General features: G+C 39.0%; 3 protein-coding genes across 10 annotated transcripts; 2 read left to right on the forward strand and 1 right to left on the reverse strand.

The window, feature by feature from the left end:
• Window positions 1–233: 233 nt before the first annotated feature.
• Window positions 234–6116, forward strand: ttc8 (tetratricopeptide repeat domain 8). Of its 4 annotated transcripts, XM_076978499.1 has the most exons (15): window positions 243–613; window positions 1007–1036; window positions 1310–1430; window positions 1548–1611; window positions 1962–2121; window positions 2303–2392; window positions 2484–2528; window positions 2619–2704; window positions 2870–2957; window positions 3050–3160; window positions 3270–3409; window positions 3508–3682; window positions 3793–3915; window positions 4338–4421; window positions 4561–6116. In XM_076978499.1, exons 1-15 carry the CDS (start codon window positions 494–496, stop codon window positions 4675–4677), a joined length of 1554 nt encoding a protein of 517 aa, XP_076834614.1. In that variant the 5' UTR covers window positions 243–493; the 3' UTR covers window positions 4678–6116. The 4 variants fall into 4 exon arrangements, with proteins under 4 accessions (XP_076834612.1, XP_076834613.1, XP_076834614.1 ...); XM_076978497.1 differs by lacking the exon at window positions 1007–1036 and having other exon boundaries at window positions 234–613; window positions 3270–3464; window positions 3581–3682; XM_076978498.1 differs by lacking the exon at window positions 1007–1036 and having other exon boundaries at window positions 234–613; window positions 3270–3464; window positions 3584–3682.
• On the reverse strand, window positions 5198–10367 carry LOC143480696 (uncharacterized). 3 transcript variants are annotated; one of them, XM_076978501.1, is made up of 7 exons: window positions 10011–10367; window positions 7947–8053; window positions 7103–7219; window positions 6744–7007; window positions 6381–6544; window positions 5791–5927; window positions 5198–5612 (listed from the first exon to the last, which is right to left on the reverse strand). In XM_076978501.1, exons 2-7 carry the CDS (start codon window positions 8047–8049, stop codon window positions 5447–5449), a joined length of 951 nt encoding a protein of 316 aa, XP_076834616.1. In that variant the 5' UTR covers window positions 8050–8053; window positions 10011–10367; the 3' UTR covers window positions 5198–5446. The 3 variants fall into 3 exon arrangements, with proteins under 3 accessions (XP_076834616.1, XP_076834615.1, XP_076834617.1); XM_076978500.1 differs by lacking the exon at window positions 10011–10367 and adding an exon at window positions 8155–8634; XM_076978502.1 differs by lacking the exons at window positions 7103–7219; window positions 10011–10367 and adding an exon at window positions 8155–8634.
• ndc80 (NDC80 kinetochore complex component) lies at window positions 6901–16917 on the forward strand. Of its 3 annotated transcripts, none has more exons than XM_076978495.1 (17): window positions 6901–7022; window positions 9582–9670; window positions 9825–9905; window positions 10032–10158; window positions 10370–10542; window positions 10680–10782; window positions 10999–11088; window positions 11363–11456; window positions 11721–11821; window positions 11939–12083; window positions 12249–12454; window positions 13181–13333; window positions 13440–13529; window positions 13657–13749; window positions 15259–15389; window positions 15502–15604; window positions 16618–16917. In XM_076978495.1, exons 2-17 carry the CDS (start codon window positions 9582–9584, stop codon window positions 16747–16749), a joined length of 1911 nt encoding a protein of 636 aa, XP_076834610.1. In that variant the 5' UTR covers window positions 6901–7022; the 3' UTR covers window positions 16750–16917. The 3 variants fall into 3 exon arrangements, with proteins under 3 accessions (XP_076834610.1, XP_076834609.1, XP_076834608.1); XM_076978494.1 differs by lacking the exon at window positions 6901–7022 and adding an exon at window positions 8664–8804; XM_076978493.1 differs by lacking the exon at window positions 6901–7022 and adding an exon at window positions 8833–9023.
• Window positions 16918–17207: the final 290 nt, after the last annotated feature.

The following is a 17207-nucleotide window of genomic DNA, read 5'->3' on the forward strand; positions in this document are numbered from 1 at the left end:
TTAGGTCATTATGACATGACAGCAAAATACAAGGAATAACAAACTTCCTTTACATAGATTATACAACAAAGTAGATACGTTTTGTTTTCGATAGCCACACACCCCCTATGAATTAGTAAGAAAGTTGGATAATAAAGCGTCTATTGTTTCAGGTGCTTATGGCCCACATTCGGTCTCCATCACACGTAAACACTTTCACTACAGAATAAAAGCATGAGAGCTATGACTCTGTATTGTTCTAATACACAAGATCTGCAGTGAGCATATTTGCTTCGATAAATACGAACATTAACATTATGATTCTGTAGATGCGACAACAAAATCTGCTTTACTAGCATTTACTGACAGGCACACGCACAGGGGACCTATCTTCAGTCGCCAGGGGTAACGGGACGCCTGGGGCTTAGCTACCCTAGCTGTATTAGCTAACTAGCTAGCTAGCTAACGCTACCCGCCTATTTGTCCACAAGAAGCTGTCGCCAGGTAGTGAGGGATGGAGGTTACGTTAACCATGGACCCTCTTTTTCTCGCATGGAGCTATTTCAGAAGAAGGAAGTTCCAGAAATGCTCGGATATTTGTACAAAGGTGTTAGAAGACAATCCGTACGACCAGGTTGGTTTGATATGCAAACGAGTCAGCTAGCCATGTCCACTGTGTTTAGCTAGCTCAGCCCTTAAGCCGGATTACAGATGGCCTTCCCTCGCCATGTAAACTAACAATAATAGCTCATGTAGTTACTCATTTGGCTAGACACAGACAGAACAGTGGTGGTAGTTTCCAGTTAGGATAGCTAAGCTATATAGCCTGTAATTTGCTATGTTTCTATTCTGTTAATGCAACAATATTCTCACCTTCAACATAAATAACATTAAGCTTTTTATTTATGGCATGGGGTTGTCAACCACCCTGCAAACTTAAGTGTTACAGAGTAAATAAACTTTATTGAATCTGTTAGCTACCTATATTTCATTTATCACTCCTCTCCCCTTGACAATTTTTGCAAAGGAACCTGACACTTCACTTCATATGTCTGAGGTAACAACCTGTGCTTTGTCCAGATTTTTTTGTCTCATGTTTCTTTGCGCCTAGTTACCCCCAGTCCTTATGTATATAATTGACTTTTCATGAGGTGTATTAGAGGAAGCATAATATAAACATAACACTCACTTCCACAGTTCCCTAGTTTAGAGTTGAACAACATGTATTGTAAAATCTAAGAGCAGTTGAACGGTGACACTGATGATGTTGCTAGTCTAGATGAGCGATACATCGGTGTAGTATCAAACCAGTTCTTCTGATCATCTTAAGGCAGCGTGGAGCCTGAAGACAAGGGCTGTGACAGAGATGGTCTACATTGATGAAGTGGATGTAGATCAGGAGGGTATTGCAGAAATGATGTTGGATGAAAGCTCAATTGCACAAGTTGCCCGTAAGTGCTACCACAAATCTGCCTTCTTTTCAACAATTTATGCCACCAACATGCCTTAAAAGAATGTTATTATGGTATCCCATGCCAAAAATACCCAGATTTGTTGTTTTGTGTCAGGCCCTGGAACGTCACTGAGGCTCCCGGGAACAGCTCAGGCTGGAGGACCTTCACCAGCAGTCAGGTGATCACGTGTTAAAGACAAACTTGTTTTGTTTTAGTTTGGTTGCACCTTATAATCAGCATCACAAAATTATAAAAGTGTTTGTAATCATAGCTGCTATTCAATTGTTATTGATTATGAACCCTGCCAGTATTGTGCGAAGAACAAAAATGGTAACATCTGGCTAGTCACTGTTTATTTCCTATCACCTTATATGCATAAAAAAATTAGAAATAATTTGAATGTTAGAGGTTTTAGGCTAAAGCAGAGTAAAAACACATCTTTCAAGGAATCAAGTTAAATTGAAGCTGTAATATGTTTGGCTATGTAAGTGTTTTTATTGTGTTATGTGTATGTTTAATGTGTTTAAGGCCCATGACCCAGGCAGGGCGGCCCATCACAGGATTTGTAAGACCCAGCACCCAGTCTGGTAGACCAGGCACTATGGAACAAGCCATCAAGACACCTCGAACTGCACACACTGCCCGTCCAGTCACGAGTTCTTCTGGAAGATTTGTTAGATTAGGCACAGTAAGCCTTTACAAATTGTAGTTTGAACAATGTTCAGAAATGGTCATGTTTTGATGTACAGTATTGCAATATTTATTTGTGCAGTCTTCCTAAAGTCATACATGAACAGTTTTTGAACATAGTTGTAGCTCTTTTGTTATTTTATTCAAGGTTCAAATCCCCTTTTCTGTCATTCTTTCAGGCTTCTATGTTAACAAATCCAGATGGACCATTTATAAATTTATCCAGGTTAAATTTGGCAAAGTATGCTCAGAAGCCAAATTTATCTAAGGTATAATTTTTTTCCCAAAGCTGAGAAAATTTTATATTTACTACATTCAAAGTCTGTCAATTTCTTCATGATAATACCCTTCTTTCTCCAGACTTTATTTGAATATATTTTCCACCATGAAAATGATGTAAAAACTGTAAGTATTTTACTGCCACTCTTTTAGCTGTTAGCTCGTTCTTGCTTGCAGTCCAAGTGTGCTATCATTTCCTATTGTGAAATGTTTTAGGCATTGGACTTGGCTGCTCTTGCCACTGAGCATGCCCAGTTCAAGGACTGGTGGTGGAAAGTCCAACTTGGAAAATGTTATTACAGGTGACAGAGCATACTGTTGGAACAATTTAAAAGTTGACACATTCATGTACATACTGCCCACCATTATGAAGAATACAAAGTATTATCTACATCTTGAAGAACTCTGTAGTAGTATGAACTCTGTAGTTTGTTATAATATTTCTATGCTTCGTATTATTATTTCAGACTTGGTTTGCACCGTGAGGCTGAGAAACAGTTCAAATCAGCCATTAATCACCAAGAGTTTGTAGATACCTACCTCTACCTTGCAAAGGTACAAATCACCACTCTTTACTTTTATTGTGCTATAGCCCACAATGACCGGCCAAATAATAAAACTTTGTTGTCTCATTGTCTGGATTACAGGTATATCGACGATTAGATCAGCCCGTAACTGCATTGAACGTCTTTAAACAAGGCCTGGACCGTTTTCCAGCAGAGGTGACTTTGCTGACTGGAATTGCTCGTATTCATGAGGCATGTACAGTATTCTTGTCTATAAATGAATGCATAAAAAATCTGATTTGTACTGTAATATGCCTTTCTTTCCCAAGGATAAGTATCTCAACATTTTGGTCACTTACAGGAGATGAATAATATCACTTCAGCCACCGAATACTACAAAGACGTCTTAAAGCAGGACAATACACATGTAGAGGCTATTGCTTGCATTGGAAGCAACCACTTCTACACAGACCAGCCAGAGATCGCCTTGCGCTTCTTCAGGTTACCTTTTCCTTTTGATGTGAAAGGAAGAATGCTGATGTGGGGAAACTGTACTGTCAGTGTTCTTGCTTTAATCCCTCTCTCTCTCACACACACAGACGGTTGCTGCAGATGGGTGTATATAACTGCCAGCTTTATAATAACTTGGGCCTGTGCTGCTTTTATGCTCAGCAGTATGACATGACTCTGTCCTCCTTTGAGAGGGCATTAGCCCTCGTTTCAAGCGATGAGGAGCAGGCAGATGTCTGGTATAATCTCGGACACGTCGCAGTGGTGCGTAATATCTCGAGCCATGTCTGAGAAAATTGGTTTCCTAAAAGAAGAAAAACTCTTGCTAATATGAACAGTTTTGCTTCTAACTATCCATTCTCTCTTACCCACAGGGTATCGGTGACTTAACCCTAGCTTATCAGTGCTTTAAACTAGCTTTGGCTTTCAATAACGACCACGCTGAGGCGTACAACAATTTAGCTGTGCTGGAACTGCGCAAAGGCCGCGTTGAGCAGGTGAGACATAACTGTTATCCCCTTTACATCACATCTGCTCACATTAGCACTGGGATTGTACTAGGTAGTTTGATATTCAATGCAAGCTACTCCAAGAGAATCCTGTCATCCCGTTCATTTCATCCTGTACAACGGCACTCATTCACCAGCACCTTCCTAAGTTTTTTCTTAAATCTCTTTTAAACAAAGAACTGTTCACATCTTTGTGCTTATAATGATGAATCATATTGTACTTGAAAGCGCATACAAATTGCTCCTAATTAGCATAAGGAATCACCCTGCCAAATCCCAAAACTTGACATGAGACTACATGCGACATGCGACTGCGACATTCTTTATACCGACAGTGGTGATCATAATGCAGGTTTGATGTTGTTTAAATTATAGTTATGCTGCCCCAGTCATCATTTCTTTTCTTACAGGCAAAAGCTTTTCTGCAGACATCTGCTTCCCTGGCCCCACACATGTATGAACCACATTTTAACTTTGCTGTATTGTCAGATAAGGTATGGATTATTGAACTCCTTTTCCTCTTATTGCTAGGCTTTTTCCCCGTCAGAAACATGTAGCTCTTCAAATGTCTACTGGTTATGTTAGTTAATACATGTCCTCTACGCCTCCTCCTTTTCTGTGTGTTTATTAAAGGTGGGTGATCTTCAGAGTAGCTACATGGCTGCCCAGAATTCAGAGGATGCCTTCCCTGAGCACGTGGACACTCAGCACATCCTGAAGAACCTCAGGCAGCACTTTGCTGTGCTCTGAATTACACAGATTAATATTATCCACTCAAGTACATTAAAGGACAGATCATGTTAACAGGTGCTGTCATGTTTAGAGATATTAAGAATAAAACTTTAAACGCTTACACTTTTTTAGGATTTGTTTTTAAAGAGATTTTAATAATATATTACAAATTATGCATTGAAAGGTAATAATAATAGGACTGACTTGTCTATACAGTTATTTACTACAGTTACTCCACATAGACGTTCACATAGACGTTATTTCACATAGACATTTTTCAGTTCAAACACCTTAATATTTAGCCCAATTCCACATGCTATGTACAGAAACACGGTCATCAATACAATGCACCAAGGGCGCTGTGTAAGAGTGCAGCTTAGCAACAGTGATATTGTTTGTTCTAATTTCCTTGCTGAAATATTTTGCTTTGCAAAATATTTTACACCCTGCATTAACATTTCATATTTGGAATTACTTTGGGTAAATTTTGGGTTTTTTTTATTACTATTTTATTTTATTTTATTTTTAAGAAAAACCAGTGTTTTTGTTGTTGCTCCATAGGGGGGTTGTTGTTAGCCTACGTATACATGCATATCCTACATGTTTGTAGAGTGTAATTAACATGGTTAATTAACAAAAAGTAATCAGTAATTACATAACTAATGTTATGATCATTTTTGAATGTCCTGAATTATATATTTAATTTATTTTTTTCAAATTGTCTTAGATGACAATTACTTGCTGATGTTAACTTGCTGATGTTAACAGATGAATATATGGTGATGGTTTATTGTGGATTGTGAGGTGTTATATCTACTTCCTTTTCACAAATCCATTTTAGTGGATATGAACATGGTGCATCATTCCAGGCTCTCAGTGGATGTGCGGCAGGATACACAGCGGCACAGTCCTCTGCTGCATTGTCATCGTTTGGTTCTCCAGGCATCCAGTATCTACAAGAAAGGCATTGACTTTTACCCTCTGACCTCAATATAACAACATTTAAAATGAGCCGGAGATGTAAACCGTAAAGGCAATAAAGAAATTACAGTTTGTCGTAAAGGAGATTTAATTTATATAATTACTGTAATTCTGTATTTGCATTAGAGCGTCACAAAATAAATTGACTACCCAGCAGTCATATTGGTCCCATTGAGCCATTTCCAGGTCCCCTCTGTGTGGTCATCTTTCAGTCCCATCCAAAATCCATTTGTATAATGAAATCGTAAATTGTATCGAAGTGTCTTTAAGGTATCTACTATGAACTCCTATTTTTAAGAACAAGCATATTAAAATGTTCGCATGGTTAGTGGTCTGTAATGTACAACCTTATCTCTTATTACTAACAACTAGTCACAGATTTGTTGGTAGACTTCACACTTGTTTGGAGAAAAGACTAATTTTGCATCACACATAGGAACATATGAAAATTCATCAAAATAACTTATATACAAATATATATTTGCTTATACAAATATCTGTTGCAGGTGCATGTTCACAGGCACAGGAGTGTCATTTTTTCTTCCAAAAGTGAAATAGAAAATTAAACTGGCATTTGGCAGACAAAATTACTCTAAACAACTTTCATATTTATCACTATGACAGTACCTGTGTTCTTGGGTATTAAGCCCACTACCTTAGTGTTATGGGCACTGAGCACTACACAACAGGTGAGCAACAGGTTCACATTCAGAACCTGAAACAACAAAAGTCTATATTACCTGTTCCTCCTTTGTGTTTATGACAAGTAAGTCTGCTCCATTTTTTTTGCACTCCTGTCTGCCAGCAGCCCAGGATTTACGCAGAACAGCATCCGACACAGCAAAGTAGTAGCAGGTGTTGTTCATCAACACCCAATTGGGTAAGCACCGCCCACAGTTGTCTTCTGTTTATGTTAGTGATAGTACAGCTATACAACTTCATTCTATTTAAATATACTCATGTAAAATCTTTGCGTTTGTGTGTGTGGGTATGTCTAACTTTGGAAAATGACTAATTTAATAACAGTAGTGACTGAAGATCAACAAGTTGAAGACATCGCTACAAGTTCTTTGTTAAAATTAAAACATTAAAACAGAACTCACCAAGATTACTGATTTGAGACTGCAGTTTTCTTTTCTCTTGTTGTAAGTTCTGATTTTGTGAAGATAAATCATTCTTTAGCTTTGTCATGGTGTTCAGGTTCTGCTGCAGAGATGTTATCTTTTTTGTGTCTTCATCAAGCTTGTTCTGAAGTGTCTTTCTGGACTCGGTAAGGCTGCTGTGTTCTGATTGGAGATGGGCAAGTTGGGAACTGATTCTTGATGAGTTGAGAGTCAAGGTGTTGTGGGTCTCACTCACCCTGTCAACTGTGGGAATAACAGGTCAGTCCTCAGCCCTGCTGCATTATGTAGGCTACCTCTTGTGTGATGGACTTAATATTTAGCATGTTATATATACTCACTGTGAACACTCAATCCTGTTATAACAAGAATAAATACAACATTCAGGAGCCCCAGAATTATAGCTGCCAGTCGATTAGGTCTAGATCTAAGTTCCTCTCTGACAGTGAACCTGGACACTGGACAAAAGAGTGGCTAGTCAACAATCAGCATTTTGTCCAAAATAAAAATCTGCATTTGTCCATTTGCAGGTATAATGGGTACAACTGTTACACTTTTGATCATTACTGCTTTAACAACTGCCCTTTCCTTAACACTTAGTCAGTTGACCATATTAAGCAGAAACACAAGTTTTTTTGCAGTATATGCAAAAAATATTTCCTTGATAACCACTACTCACTATATACTGTTGCATCTGTTGTCTGCACATTGTTTAGATAACAATCTATAGGCTTCCAAATATGCCACCGTATGCATTTGGTTACTATCATTTAATATCTAATCTAGTATGAGGTTTTTTTATAATTAAATAAGTGAATACATTTAAATGCTTAATATAAGTATTATAGGATTAAGCACATTTTAATTTACAAAATTAGGGAGTACAATATAGCAGAACATGGTCTGATAAGTCAAGAAACTACACAATGAATAAAAAAAGAAGGTGAAACAGACGAATTACAAGAACTTTGTTGAGAACTGTGTTTGTGTTAAATGAATTTAGATTTGTAAGTGGTAGCATTATTATTCCTTGAGTTCTTCCTAGATGTCTTTTTTCCCTGAGACAAACCATTTCTTAACTTAAATGAGTTACATTGTTCAATCTTTTCTAAAAAAAATTTCTAAATAAGTAGTCACATTTATATGAACAGCTTGTAATCATTTGTTGGTCAAACATATACTTACTTCTTGAGTACAGAGGATGAATGTCTGTGGTGAAGTCTTCTTGAATTTCTAACTCATTGCATGTCTGTTTTGCTTTGTTTTCCGAGGTCTCTGAAGTTGCCATATTCCTAATGATTGCAGCCAAAGTAAATGATATGTTAGTACACTTTACTCAGGGCCAATGTGAAGAGCTTTCTTCTGGTTGTGCAAATAGTGTCGTTGAACTTACTGGATGTTGATTGTGGTTGGGCTTAGGACAGCTCAACCTCAGCTCAGGGCAGACAAGGCTCTCATAACACATGCATGTCATTCCAATAAATATAATTCACGGGTAATGGATATTAATGCAAACAATGTGAATGTTGTAAAAGAAGCACACAGAAATTTGGAGGCATGAGATGGCATTACACACTCTTGTAGGAAGCATTCTCCAATCATGTGCCTCACTGAGCAGACATGGACAGTCCAGAAAACACTTCTCAAGTCCACTAGTCATAGCTAGTTCTCTGAATTCCATTCAGAGACCGTTAGGCCTACTTACAATTTACATTAAATTCAATGTTCCCCAATTATCAGCCCTAATATTTAGTTTCTTATGCCGGCATACAGATATATAATATGAAAACATCGTTAAATACAAAACTACAAGGCTTATGTTGGAACACCTGAAGCCCCGGCACGACGAATTCATTACATTACATTAATTCGTCCGCACCTCTTTATGAACACCAACAGTAATCGGTAAAAACGCGGCATCTCCGCGCATGCGTAGACGGAGCCTATGACGTCACGGCTGCCGTCCGTTGACGCGGATTGGCGGAAATATTTGAAAACGGCAAGTTTAGTAACGACGGAACTGGATAACGTTACATATCTAAGGTATTATTGTGGGTCTTCTAAAAAAATTTAATACATATCTGCGTGCGTAAACGCTTTTCATTTCATGCTAACTTTTGTCCAGTTTTAGCAGTAATGTTAATCGACTAGCTAGCTCGTTAGCCTTTTCATTTTGTCAGGTTAGCCTAGCATGTTTAGCTAAAGGTAGTTCGTATGTTTCTGTTGAACGTTATAAGATTATATTGTACCTGCACATTTAAGGTGAGCTAGTTAGCTAATTATCTAGGTTATTTACTAGATAGTTAACATTTTTTATCTGTTTAAGTGACCATAACATATTAGTAAGCGAGGTGACTTAGTAAGAGGTTATATATCCTGATGACCGCAATGGGTAAGATGTGAGCTTCAAGATATTATGTCAATTTAAGCTAAAGTAGTGTGGAGACTTTTGGCCGCTAAGGAAAGGATTGTAAAGCCTGCCAGTATGTGTTGATGGCCTTTCACTCTCAGTAGAGCGAAATTAGGCTTCAGTCATACTATGTAAAGTTACATAATACAAGTAAATAAAAGTTCCAAGTAAAGATCAGAATTTGCCTAATATTAACATACAGCTTCTAACAGAATGTGTCAGTGAATACATTGTTTTCATGGGGCTAAAACTGAAATGGTTATTGATTCTTGACAGACGCTGTCAGTGTCCTCAGGTTCTAATTGTACTGGTCCATGGGTTTTGACATCAGCCAGATTAAGGTCCGACACAGTCTTGTTAACTTAAAAGATTTGATAACTTCTGTCACGAAACTTTCTCTTTCCCTAAAGATGAGCCGAAGACCTAGCAGCAGATACTCGGAGATGCCTCTGCGTGTCACTGACAGCAGAATGAGTTTGGTGAATGCGACACCACAGAGGTATTTGTTGTAATGTGTTGGGATTTCACTGTGTTGCATAATATTTATGGTTGCAAACATATGTGGAGTTTTTGTTTACAATGCTACAAACATCTACTAGATTCTAATTGTTTAATATATATTTTAAGCCTTATCTTGTACTCTTTGTACACAGCAAAGACAGTGTCTTTGGCAAGCTGAACATCCCAAAACCTCAATCAAGTACTTCAGAAAGAAGGACCAGCTTTTTTGGAAAGTGAGTCTGTCTCTGAATTGTGCAGAGTGTGCAGTAGGAGTGCAGATTTTTACTGTGTCTGCTTTAACTAATTTGTGAAAACACAAAAAGTTCCAGTGACAGTACCTTACTTTTGTTCATCCACAGAGGTGCTGGTACTGGTGGCCAAAGAAACAGCATGTTTGGTTCTTATGGAGGCCCAGAGAAGATGAAGGACCCCAGACCACTTCATGACAAAGCCTTTGTCCAGCAGTGTATCAAGCAGCTTTGTGAGGTGTGTTTAGTGTTAATTCAGAGGTTTCTTTGATGTATGAATGAAGAAACACTGGGCTATCTTATGAATTCAGGGTGTGCTCCCTATTTTATAAAACACTGTCTTGGCAGCATTTAAATGCTAGAATTCAGCCAGATGTATCTCATGGATCTTTTGAATGAAGCTATTCTGTTTTGCTGAAATGTCTTCTTTTTTTTTTTTTGCTTGCCAGTTCCTTGGAGATCATGGTTTCCCCGGAACCGTCTCCGTAAAAGCCCTCCAGTCACCTTCTACTAAAGAGTTCCTGAAGATCTTTGAGTTTATCTACAGCTTGTTAGACCCAACTTTTCAGATGCCTACTTCCAAAATTGAAGAGGAGATCCCTAGGATGTTAAAAGATTTAGGGTAAAGTGAGGTTCTGTAAATTCACAATGTGCAATGCAGTCCTCTTACAAAATGTTTCCAGCAGTGCCGGCATTATCATCACTGCTAGTTCATCTGCAGTTGATCTGTACATTTAAATAATCACCCTGTTATTTCAGGTACCTCTTTCCACTGTCCAAAAGCTCCATGTACTCCATTGGGGCTCCACACACCTGGCCCCAGGCTCTGGGAGCACTCGTCTGGCTCATTGACGCAGTTCGGGTATGTGCAGTGTATAGATGAAACATCTATTTGGGGTGAACAATTGGGGTGTAGAGAACACCAGAACATTTTCATAATATCAAAGCAATATTCTCACACACAACACAAAATTAACGGTAATCGTTTACTTTTAAGTTCTTCTTTTATATGAACTAGAGCGTGGCCATGTGCAGCAGTGCTGTAGCAAGCGGAAATTAACTTGAATGGGTCTTGCAGATCTTCAGCACTTTGAGGGGACAGGATCTGCTGTTTGCGGACTTTTCCGATGACTTCTCTGAGCTGGAGGAGGGAGTGGAGTACAATAAGGTACAGCAGATGTAATGCATTACATATGCAGTCCATGACTTCTTACATTATAGCAAACTGAGCAATTTAGCCAGCAATGAAGGAGTAACACACAATCATCCTACACAACCCCATGCAGCATTCATTCATATACATGCACACACATATCGGTCAAAAGAAGAATATTTAAGTGCTGTTCTATGAAGAACACAATATAGTCTGTTGGAGTACACATACATTTGTGCTTCTTAATAGCTAAAATGTATATTTTTTATACTCTGAACTGGGTCTACAGCTCTTTCTAGATTACTGTTCTAAGACGTACAACAAGTTCATGCAGGGAGCTGACACCTTTGAGGATGAAGATGCAAATTACCTTAGCCATCTGAGTGAGTCTGATTTGGCCAACTCATGAGGGCCAGTCATTTTGAACAATGACAATTCAGGGCGCTTGCCTAAATCTTTATTTATAATGAAGTAAGACATTTGGGATAAGATTGGGAGGCCTTTTAAATATTAATATTGGTCTAAATTTAAGCATCAGTAGCAGTATGTTTGAAGCGTAATATGGTAATATTGAGGCAAAATGTATGAAATAGAATATTATGTCTAAAGTATTATTGGTGCGATTTATTATATTTGATAATACACAGAGAGGCTGTACAATGTGGATGAAGCACTTCTGGAGTCTCAGAAAGAAAAACACAAAGTGCTGATGGACGAGCTTGAGAGACTGGAGAAGGAAAGCCACACTGTAAGCCTGTGCCTTACTTTAACTGGACACGTGAAGCTTGAGTAGTGCTGAGACCCTTTCACACCCACAAATGTGCCCTTCAGTAATACCAGTGTTGCCCTGTGTCTCTTTGTGTAGGATCGTTTAATGGGACAGAGAACTGAGAAGCTGAAGCTGCAGACTGACCTGCAGAAGCTCCAGAGCTACCGTACTCACATGGAGTCGTTTAAAGGCCACCTGGAGAAGAAGGCTGCAGGCCTGTCTGAGGAGCTGGAGGCCACTGGTACGAGCTTCTCGACTGTATCTAGTGTGCAGCAGACGGGCAAGACCGTTCTTCTGCAGTGTCAAACCTGTGCTCAGTGTTGGAGTGCTTGGAAAGGTCAAAACATACTGTAGTGTGTCCCTGAATAATGTGTGTGTGTGTGTGTGTGTGTGTGTGTGTGTGTAGACATTCAATTAGAGGGTCTGAAACAGGAACAGGCCAGACTACAGCACATACTGTTGAATCAGAAATTCACTCCCGCCGACATCGAGCGCATCAACAGGGAGAGGAACGAGTTGCGGCAAACCGTCAACAGTCTGAGCCACAGTCTGGAGGAGGCGCAGCAGCTGGTGTGGAATGAGGAGATAGACATGTTGAAGACCATAGAGAGGGTGAGTAGCCTCTTCTCCCTGCACTGCTGTAACCTAGCCTGATGTGTGCTGCCTTATAAAAATGCCCCGCGACTTTTGTCATGACCAGTTGAGGATGGGTTTACACGCGTCAGTCACTGCACCAGGAATCTGAATAACAATAACACCTGTGTGCTGGTACTTTTATCCCTGTAAATATTCTAAATGACAAATCTTTCTTCCCTTAAACTTTTTGCTGTTAATCATGGCTTCTGCACTCAGCCGTTATCTTCTGTTTAAGTACAGCTACTCTTGTTTAATGTGTTGTCAGTGAGTACCTGAAGTTAAAGGTTTTGCGCAAAATAGTTCTTGATAGGAGAGTTGGCAGGATACTAATTTCACACACACTCCCTCTCCACGCTACACATCCCACACACATTGGGCACTAAGTGAACAGAAAGTTCCTTCTGTTCTATGAGTCTTTCTTCATTCAATCTCTGCTTAAAACCAGTAGAAATGTGATCTGATAATACTGATATCAACCTGATTCTGATGTGTGGTATCTGATTGGAGCCATCTCCACTCTATAGCCCATTGCTTCAGAAAAGTAAACAGAATAAAGTAGTATTTCATTATCTTTCACTAATTGGATCAGAGGCTGCTCAGTTTAAATAGTTTAAACTGATTTAACATTAGGCTTTAATTTAGTTTTAGTTTAGGTTCTCTTTGTAAACCAATGAAATAATTCTCCCTGAATATTGTCCATAGGCCGAGGTGAAACTTGCAGAGTATCACAAGCTGGCACGCATGCTCAAACTCATCCCGCAGTCGGCTGAGAACGCCTGTGGTCATGACTTTGAGATCAGAACTGTAGGTGACTACGGCCTAACCACTGCCACTCAGATCCGAGCACAGATACAGGTATGACCGAGCTGGCCACCACAACAAACCCACATACAAAAAAATTCAGGTTGGCACTTTGCTCTTGGTATGAATTTGTTGTTTAAGATCCAGTGTTTGTCTGTAGAATCCTCTCAAGAACATGCTCTTGGATGTAGAGGAGGAGTTCAGCAGTCTGGCCAATATGAAGCTAAGCCTGGAGGAGACGGTAGAGCAGGTATAACAGATTTCTTACTCTCACTGATATTGTAGGTGTCATCTATTCATCCCCTGCTCCCCTACTAATAACTTGCTAATCACTCTGAGAAACGTGTAGAGATACAACCTCTTGTGACTTTCTGCAGGTTAAGTCCAACATTTCAGAGAAGGTGAATGACATAAAACAGCTGAAGGAGCAGATCCGCAGGCTAGACCTGCAGCTGGAACACGACATGCAGGTGTGTCACTCCGGTCTGGGCCTTTAATGAACCAGCTCTGTATACATATAACATAAACAAAACAAACGTCCATTAAATATTCTGATCTATACACTAGAGCTGGGCGATATGGCCCTCCAAAAAAATCTTCGATTAATTTTTTTTTTAATCCGATTTTCGATTTTAATAGATTTATTTTCCTCTACTAAAAAACTACAGATGATAAAGGAATGGTAAAAAAAAGTTTTAATTTATTTTTCACTTAAATTTCCCCTTTGGGGTTAAAGTGCAAGCAGAAACAAATTGTAAACAAGTGAGAACATTCAGTAACTTTTAGAAGGTTTTCTCCAACATACTTTAAGCATTGACACAATGCAACCTCAAACTTAAAATAAATAAATAAAACACACCCTCAAAAAATAAATAGATATAAATAATTTGGTGCCCTTTAATAAAATGGAAAACAAATACAATTGAACAATTCTTGCATGTTGTACTGACAGTCACGCTGTCTACATTCTGATTAAGAACAGGGCTCCCCTCACTTTAGCCTAAATTCCAGCACTTTTCAAACCTGAAACACAATGTAACATTAAAATTCGTCAGGTAAATGTTCCTTCCACTGTTTCTTTATACTACCACAGTTTATACTTTATACTACAATAGTTGCCAGGTTCGCGTTTTCACGCCAAATTGGGCTTGTTTGGAAAATCCAGCCGCGGGTAAAAATTATGGGGTCGCGGGGTGCGGTTTTTTGGTCTACTTTTGAGTTGGGCTACCGCAGGAGTTACAAGTCAACACTAATAATGGATCGCGATATAATACTTAATTTGTCTCCATTTTACACACTCGCGAGGTGCCCGGAGCCGCGCGCTACGGTCACTCGCGAAAGTATAATCCATTGAAGCGGGTTCGGTGACCGAGGCAGAAACTGCTTAATCCAAAATATCCCGCGGAGGGAAACTTTATTGACAGCGCAACTGAATAGCACTCTTCGCTCTCTCCCTCTATCGGTTTCAAACACCTTACAGCGAGGACTTGTTTGGTCTACATCTGACGCCGCAAAACCGAACCAACTCCAGATCACGGAGCTAGTTGCTCTTTTCTTGGACACAAGTTCCGCCGTCATGTTTGTGTGTGTGTGTTTTGAGGGTGGATGGGTGGGAGGTGCTAAACTCACTGAACTACGGGAGCCCACAGTGCAGCGTCGGTGGTGAAAATTAAATCTCAGAAAATCGATTTTCTTAAAAACACATCGTCCTTAACTGTAAATTCGAATTAATAGATAATATCGATTAATCGCCCAGCTCTACTATACACATTGGTCTGTATGCGCTTGCTGTTTAAGTTCAGCAGTTCCACTAACGTCTATGTTTGTGGTGACGGAGATCCAAGTAAAACCTCATAATATGGATATTATATACACACACATAATTATGTATTGCGCATGCATACACACACGCGCACACACACACACACACACACTCGTAAACATGAAGTAGTTTAAGCACTGAATTATGGTTTGAGTAGGAGATGGCACATGAGGAAGAAAAGTGGGCTGCAGATGTGGATGCTGCAGAGAGCCACAAGAAGCTCCTAGAGAAGAAGGTCATGGACGGTTATGAAGAGGCTGAAGAACAACTGAAAGCAGCCCAGCAAAAGTGAGAGCCCAGCAAACGCCCTCCTCCTACTGGCCTCTCAGCTACTGTAGTACCACTTTCTCACCAGTGAGAAAAACGGAGAAATTGAGTCATCCATGTTTCTCTCCGCCAGGTATCACCTTGTTCTTCAAGAAACGAAAGAGGAGAGTAGGATGGTGGCAAACAGCCTGACAAACATCTACAGCGCTGCAGCTAACCACCTTGTTATAGTTGAGGTAAGACAGAACTTTGCGTTCATGATCATCAGGTGTGTTTACCTCAGCCTGGCACTGAACCTTGTGTGAAGGTCAGGATAATCACAGCAAAGCCAAAAAAATCAATGTTGAGTTACCAACGGTGGTGGACGAGGTACACAAACCACGTATTTGAGTTAAAGTACAGATACCCAATGTAAAACATTACTCCAGTACAAGTCCTAATGTCAGGCTTATGTTAACATACACAAAGAAACTTTTTGCTGCAAGATACTGTTAGATTTTTCATCAAAGAGAATGACCAGTTGGCCTATAAAAACAAACCTCTACGTGTTTCCTTCGTTTGGATTGGGAATTCTTATAACAACACATCTTATGTGACTGAGGCAGACAGAGAAGGCACTTGGAAACGAAGGAGTCATCTTTCTTTTCGCCTAATTCAAATATTTCTCTCAGATAAGACCATGGGTTTTGTGACGACTTACAATTTCTTCAATTTTTATGTAGAGATATTTATGTATAGACATGTGTAGAGAGAAAATTACGTTGCTTTGTTTTCGTTGAACCAAACCCTGATTGGTGTGCACACTTCGTGCTTCTTTTGTTCTGGTGTTACATGTTTTTTTTTTTTTTTTTTTACCTAACACACACCAGAAGAATTGACAGATTTCGCATAATGTACTGGAGTAAAAAGTTAAATATTTGACTTTGAAATATAGTGGAGTTAAAGTAGAAAGTTTCAAACATGGAATTACTTGAATTATTTGTTGAACTTTTTACTCCAGTACATAATGCGAAATCTGTCAATTCTTCTGATGTGTGTTAGTTAAAAAAAACACACACAAACAATTTGCTTAAGTGCAGTAATGAATTACATTTACTTAGTTACTGTCCACCACTGGTTACCAAAATGTTGCATGAGTAAGTATTTGTAAGGCGCTGCTGGTTTGTGAATTTTCTACATTTCTACTTTTGTGTGTATATTTATTTCCAGGTTCACAAAATGTTTTACAAAATGTTTATGTAACTTTCAGAAACTTTGCAGCGACCAAGTTAAAAAGATGGACAAGATGAGTGAAATTATTCACGAAGACCAAACAGTTCTCCAACAACTGAAGGAAATGATAGACAACTTTGTTGCTAGAGCAAATAACATTTGTTTTTAAACCTTGAACGACCTAGTTGAGCCCCATTTTTTGTAAATAGTTTTGTATTGCATTACTAATTACCTGTGTCAGCCTTAGAAGTATTAAATAAGCAATGTACTTGTACTGTTTTTTTATATAAATATATGCCCTTTGTTTGATAGGAATAAAAAGCTTTGTTCTTTCTGATTTCTAACTTGTTACTGTTTTTATACGTTCATTCAAACACTGCTAACTGTCAGTTATGCATGCATTACTGAAAGGGATACATTTGACAGAAAATTACTTTCCAGAAACTGATAAATTAACACTAAAGGTGGAAATGTGTATGCCAACCATGCACAGTTATGTTCCAGTGTACCCAAATATGCCTTTAGAAACGGCAAAGCTTAACAAGCACAAGTTTATGGCTGAACATAAACGTAATATAGCAGCAACATTGCCCCATAGCAAGTTTTTTGGGCTACTTGTGAATTGCC

The sequence above is a fragment of the Brachyhypopomus gauderio genome, chromosome 17 (genome assembly GCF_052324685.1).
Source record: "Brachyhypopomus gauderio isolate BG-103 chromosome 17, BGAUD_0.2, whole genome shotgun sequence".
Taxonomy (NCBI): domain Eukaryota; kingdom Metazoa; phylum Chordata; class Actinopteri; order Gymnotiformes; family Hypopomidae; genus Brachyhypopomus; species Brachyhypopomus gauderio.